The sequence below is a fragment of the Pelophylax lessonae genome (assembly GCF_965119305.1).
Source record: "Pelophylax lessonae genome assembly, chromosome: 3".
In the NCBI taxonomy this organism is placed as follows: Eukaryota; Metazoa; Chordata; class Amphibia; order Anura; family Ranidae; genus Pelophylax; species Pelophylax lessonae.
In genome coordinates this window covers 556,601,906-556,607,905 of record NC_138770.1, presented here as the reverse complement: position 1 = coordinate 556,607,905, position 6,000 = coordinate 556,601,906, and the positions used below count along the sequence as shown (strand labels likewise).

The following is a 6,000-nucleotide window of genomic DNA, read 5'->3' as shown; positions in this document are numbered from 1 at the left end:
CAATGTAGTTGCCCACCCCATTATTTTGTGAAGGTCTGCTTGTAAGGTTTCCACATCCTGCATAGAAGATATTGGCCTGCTTAGTTTAGTATAATCCGCAAATACTGAGATTGTACTAGATATCCCCTCCTCTACATCATTTATGAATAAATTAAACAGGATTGGTCCCAGGACAGAACCCTGGGGGACCTCACTTTCCACACCTGCCCAATCCGAGTACTCCCCATTAATCACCACCCTCTGGACTCTCCCCTGGAGCCAGTTCTCTATCCAGGTACTCAGTTATGCTTGGGATGAACACTAGAAGTGTCTTAATCTACTTTTGATGACCTTGTTTCAGTGAGTAATCTAAAGGCAATAATGTTAGTGTATTTTAATCAGTGAGCTGTAAGGCCCTGGAAATACATGTTTCCGCATCTCCAGGTCATTATAATGCTTTACCATGACTGTATTGGTTCTACATATATTTTGGCATTACTTGTATGATTTGGAAACACTAAAACATACTGATTGTTAATGAACAAATTCCATGTCTGAGTTTCCACCAAAAAAATATACTTTTTTTTTTCTCCAAAAGGTCATTGCTTTAGTGAGGACTGCGCAGTCTTTGTAAAGATTAGATGGAACTGTACGTTCACTGGAAAAGATAAGCCTGCTAGCTGGGTATATTAGCAGTCGTAGAACACAATTTTAGATAAATATAAGTTTTTCTAATGCAGTCAGTGGCTGTTTTAATCTTTGGTCTTGGCTTTTGCTCCCAGTCAAATGATAGGAACATAGAAAGGAAGTCCAGTTTCAAAGTGGCAATTGCTTTTGACATCTTAACCCCACAAACTTAAAGCCGGCCATAGTGCGGTTTTCAGTGTTGATGGCCTAATCCCTTCCGTGGAGCTATTTTGCTTGCTGCCTCCCGCCTGTAGAACACAGTGATTATTGCTAGTGGCTATACCTGCTGGAAATAATTACATTCATAATCTCACATGCTGGTTGTACCAAAGTCGATCAATAGATCAACTTGGTTACAATCAGCCCGCCCATATGTGGTTCGTATCTTAGCCGATCCTTGCTAAAGCAGCCGAGATTCGTACAGTCTATGGCCGCCTAACTCTTCTCCTGGGGCAGGAGTTTTCCTTCTTTTAAATCTAGCTTGGAAAAAAATTCTTACTAAGTAAATTGCATCATGCAAGTTCCATGCCTTTTTCTATCAAAGAAGGTATAGGGGTTCATCATGTTGATCAATAATTTTCAGTCTCGGTAAGTCCCCATTCACACTAGCGCGACTTGGTCACCTGACAAGTCGCAGTGGGTTGCCTGCCATAGATTAGCACAGGAGCCGTTCTAATAGGAGCGACATAAGTCGCTCCGACTTAGAAAAAGGGTCCTGTACTACTTTGGGGCGACCTGGAGGCAACCTGCAATGACTTCAATGATATGAAGTCCGTGCATGTCGCGCCGAGGTCGCCCCAGCAAGTAGCATCGCCCCTGTGTGAACGGGGTTTAATTGTGAGATTTTCCCTTCATACCGAATGTTTTCTGATTTAATGTACATAACATAATCATGGCTTATGCTACTTTCAGCTTGTAGTGAATGTGCTAAAACCATAAGTCTGAGCATGGCATTTTCTTCTGTTTTACAGAGTTAAAAAGACCAAATGGCCAAACCACCACCGGTGCTAAATTCGGAGTGCACCAGGGAAGGAGATCAGATACAGCCAAACAGACGCACTCCGCATCGGCCTCCCCGAATAGAGGCCCCGACTTCAGTTGTCAGCCCTTTTCCAGGACACCAATCTGATGAGGGAGGAAGCTCTTCAGCCAGTACACCTTACAGCCCAAATTTATATGCCAACCGATCCCCACAGTGTATGCTGGTGAGAAGAGCATCCCATTTTTCAAGAACTTCTAGTGGTTACTTCTCATTTGAAGTGAGTCCTGCTCCTGTGTACTGTGATAAATCCACTCAGACGCCAAGCCTTCCGTGCCAGGCCTTCAATCATTATTTATCTGCAATGGGTAAGCCAGTTGGTTTTCTTACAACCTTGTGAAATAGTGGTCAAATACATGTTTGTTACGATCGTTTGATAGAAAAATTCTGTGGTCTATAATTTGATATGGACTTGCATAAGTGGATGAATGAGTGTCTTTTTTTTTTTTTCCTAATGGTTGATATTTTTATCTTTCAAACAAATACTTGTGATTTAATGAGCAATATTTAGTGGGCTGATCAATATTTAATTGTACTTATTAATATCTTAATACTTAAGCTGGCCAATGATGGATTGAAGTTCAGCAGGGAGCAACCAAATTCCGATCCATCTATTGCCATTTCTGTTCATGAGAAGTCGATCATGAATGGGTTTGCTGGAAAACTTTGTTTCGATAAGCACATGGAACCAATCGGCTGCAGCACTGATCAGTGTTCTCTGGAATCTGTTCACTTTTATTTTTTTTGTTTTAGCCTACTGGCTGGAAAATAATAAAAAACTGAGCCATGTATGCCCATCTTGAGAGAAATTTCCATACTGGCAGTCAGCTCATTAGCCCACATCACTTAAGAGATTTTCAGTAGCTCAGTTGTGCTAGTAAAAATGAGTTGTTAGAAGTAGCAGTTGATTGCAAAGCAGTTGGAACCTATAGCACCCTATCGACTCAAGTACCATTGACAGCGTGATTTGAAAACTGCTTAATTCTCCCATTAATACAGTTCATTTGGATGGGGAAATGCCTCCTGCGGAGCTATAGTGTTCACCCAGCGGAGGGGGCGGGGGGGGGGGGCGCTGTCCCGCCAGGAAAATGTGATTGCTGCTAGTCGCTAAAGCTGCTGGCAATAATCCCATGAAAAATCCAGCAGGCTGGCTGTGCCTTAGTTGATCGATTTCAACTTGGGTACAATTGGCCTGCCCATACATGGTTCAGCCTTCTGAGATTCAAACGGTCTATGGCTGGCTTAAGCCACACATGTAGCGTGTGGTAAGTGATCAGTCACCAATCTTGTGTAATTGATCTCTATATGAAACTACGGTGTGCTAATTGTTTAGCCTAATCCATAGGGAGCCATTTGTTTTTAATCTGTTTAATGATCAATTACTAATCCTTGCAGATAATCATTAGAGATTTAAGAAGCACAGTCTAAGCATATAAAATCTCCCGTGCAGCTCTAGCCTGATAAGGTGACAGCCAACAAGCAGCTTCATTGTTCAGTAGAGAATAAAGCATAACTGAACACATTTTGTATATTGCAGCTCACTTAGATTTGATGGGTGCATTCGTATTCTTTTCAGGCTAAGAAAATTTTTACCAAGTACAGAAAAAATGTTATCTTGGGTAATTTTACGAATGCCTTCACACTAGAACAGTGGTTCTTAACCTGGGTTCGATCGAACCCCAGGGGTTCGGTGAGTCAGTCTCCGGGGTTCGGCGGGGGGGACAAAGGGGCAATTGCTCCCCCCGAGAAAATATTACTGATTGTGAGGCTGAGCGCACCCCGGGAAATCAGAGCTGCGGTCGGGACGACTCACAGCCATTACACATAGACACTTGACACTCCGCCCCCTGTACCTCCCCCAGCAGGTTTCCAGCCTATCTCCTGCAGGTGCTTGCTGCGTGAGTGGGCGGGATGTACCTGACCACGGAGATCGCGCCCGCCTGGAAGAGGGAAGTGTGAGCAACTGAGCAGAGGGAGCCGAGTGAATGTTCCTGGAGGTAGGCTCAGCTAGCTGTACATGGTGGATTCGTTTACAAGGACCTCTATGCTACGTCTGCTGAGTTACTGCAGCTTAGCATAGAGTTGCTGTTAGCTGACAGATGGAAATGCATGTCCTTTTCATTTAGCTCAATAAAGCATTGTGAATACCCCCTGGTGTGTGCCCTCCTGATACCCCATGGAATGCTCTCCCAACACCTCCCCCCAATGTGTGCCCTCCTAACACCCCATGGAATGCCCTCCAAACACCTCCCCAAAGTGTGTTCCCTCTTGACACCCCATGCTATGTCCTCCCAACCCCCCCAGTGTGTGCCCTCCTGATACCCCATGGTATGCCCTCCCAAACCCCCCCAGTGTATGTCCTCCTGATACCCCATGGAATGCCCTCCCAACACCTCCCCCCAGTGTGTTCCCTCCTGACACCCCATGGTATGTCCTCCCAGCCCCCCCAGTGTGTGCCCTCCTGATACCCCATAGTATGCCCTCCCAACACCTCATCCCTCAGTGTGTTCTCTCCTGACACCCCATGGTATGCCCTCCCAACCCCGTGTGCCCTCCTGACACCCCATGTTTTAATGGTTTTGTTCTTTGTTCTTAATGGCTTTGTTTTTTGAGATACAGTCGCGAACACTTGCAGGGAGGCCCCAGCGAGATTTGAACTCGCGACCCCTGGTTTACAAGACCAGTGCTCTAACCCCTGAGCTATGGAGCCTTTTTTTTTTTTTTTTTTTTTTATGGTTTTGTTCATTTTGTGCACCTATGTATAAATATATATCTAAATATATACCTATGTTTTGAATTTGAAAAAAATCATATTTTATTTTTTCAATTAAGAAGGGTTCGGTGAATGCGCATATGAAACTGGTGGGGTTCAGTACCTCCAACAAGGTTAAGAACCACTGCACTAGAAGTAATGGATTAAGTGTTGCCACCCAGGGACAGGAGTTGTGTTACCACTTTTTACCATGTAAAAAAATTGGTAAAAGTCACAAAAGACTGTTGCTGCCACCAAATTTAAAGGGACAATAAAGCTTTGATTCAAGGAAAAAGTCATACTTGCCTGCTGTGAACCCATAGAAATCTGCATTCTATGGGGGCACTAGTGTGGGTTGGCTCTTGAGCTGCCCTGTCTGCATCTGTTAACACAGCTCGTCCCTGCTCCCTCATTATAGGAGTGGGATGACCTCCTGCAGGCTGACATTGGTTGAAAAAAAAAAAAAAGCAAGAGTAGGGTATGTACTTTTTACCTGGCTTATACAAGTCACATCAGGAAAGTTAATGCTAACCATACATGGCTTAAATTTTGGCCTTATTCCTGCTGAATCATCTGAAATTTGAGCTATGGGGGTGCCCTGTTGGCACCTTTTGGCTTTACAAACTTTGATTTCATCTGGTTCCTTTGATTTTGTAATGCTTTTAGTTGACCAGTGACTGCATCTAATCTAGTGCAGGCATTGTTTGGTATTCAGACAGCCACGGGTGCTGCAGCAATCAAAATACAAAAGCCAGCAGGTGGAGATCCACCCCACTAAACAGCATGGATGGCAAATTCAAGTGATTTCTCCAAGTCCATGTGGCTGTGTATGGCTTTGTGGGCTACTTTTAGTCCCGGTTAACATATGTGCGATGACAAACATCGCATGTGATTCAGAGCACACTGCTCTCCAATCACATGCGATGTCTGTGCGATGCGAATTCAGCCATACAGATTGGCTGAATTTGCATCGCATTCGGCCACAACTCGCACAGGACCCTTTTTTGGGTCTGCACCAGAATTGGTTTGCATGGGTGTTCACACCTATGTGATCCGATTCATGTCTGAACTGAAAGTTCGCACTGCCATATGCAAACAGATCTTGGGGTGTCGTTAACTATGTATTGACACCCCCAGCGATTTGCATATGGCAGTGTGAACTGCCTGCGAGTTGAATGCGATGTGGGAACCCGCAGTAGATTCCCAGGGTTTCCGCATATTTGTGAACCGGCACTTAACCTGGTTTTAAGATGTTGATCAAAACATTGTCAATGCTTTGCTTTCATTGATGTTTTCAGAAGTATTTTTTCCTGTTTTCCGATTGATTGATGTCAGTCTTGTTAATACATGGGGGGTGCATTTAAAATCACACGGTCTGTCTGAAGTTATTTTTAGATTTTTTTTTATCAACTGGAGAGTTGGTTATAGCCCTATTTTATCCAGTGAAAGGTACTTAGCCAGCTCAAAACTTTATACCACTTTTATATAATACTCTAGGATCCTAATAGATCTATATTAAATGTATTAGATGAGTTCCTGAATC

General features: G+C 43.9%; 1 protein-coding gene across 1 annotated transcript in view; it reads left to right on the top strand.

Annotated features, from left to right (window-relative positions):
* The window catches only part of BCL2L11 (BCL2 like 11), a 34,469-nt gene that overhangs the window by 4,410 nt on the left and 24,059 nt on the right, over window positions 1–6,000 (top strand). The window contains exon 2 of the mRNA XM_082248856.1: window positions 1,638–2,013. Coding sequence (XP_082104982.1) covers window positions 1,653–2,013 — 361 coding nt within the window. The 5' untranslated portion in view covers window positions 1,638–1,652. The remainder of the gene's footprint in view (window positions 1–1,637; window positions 2,014–6,000) is intronic.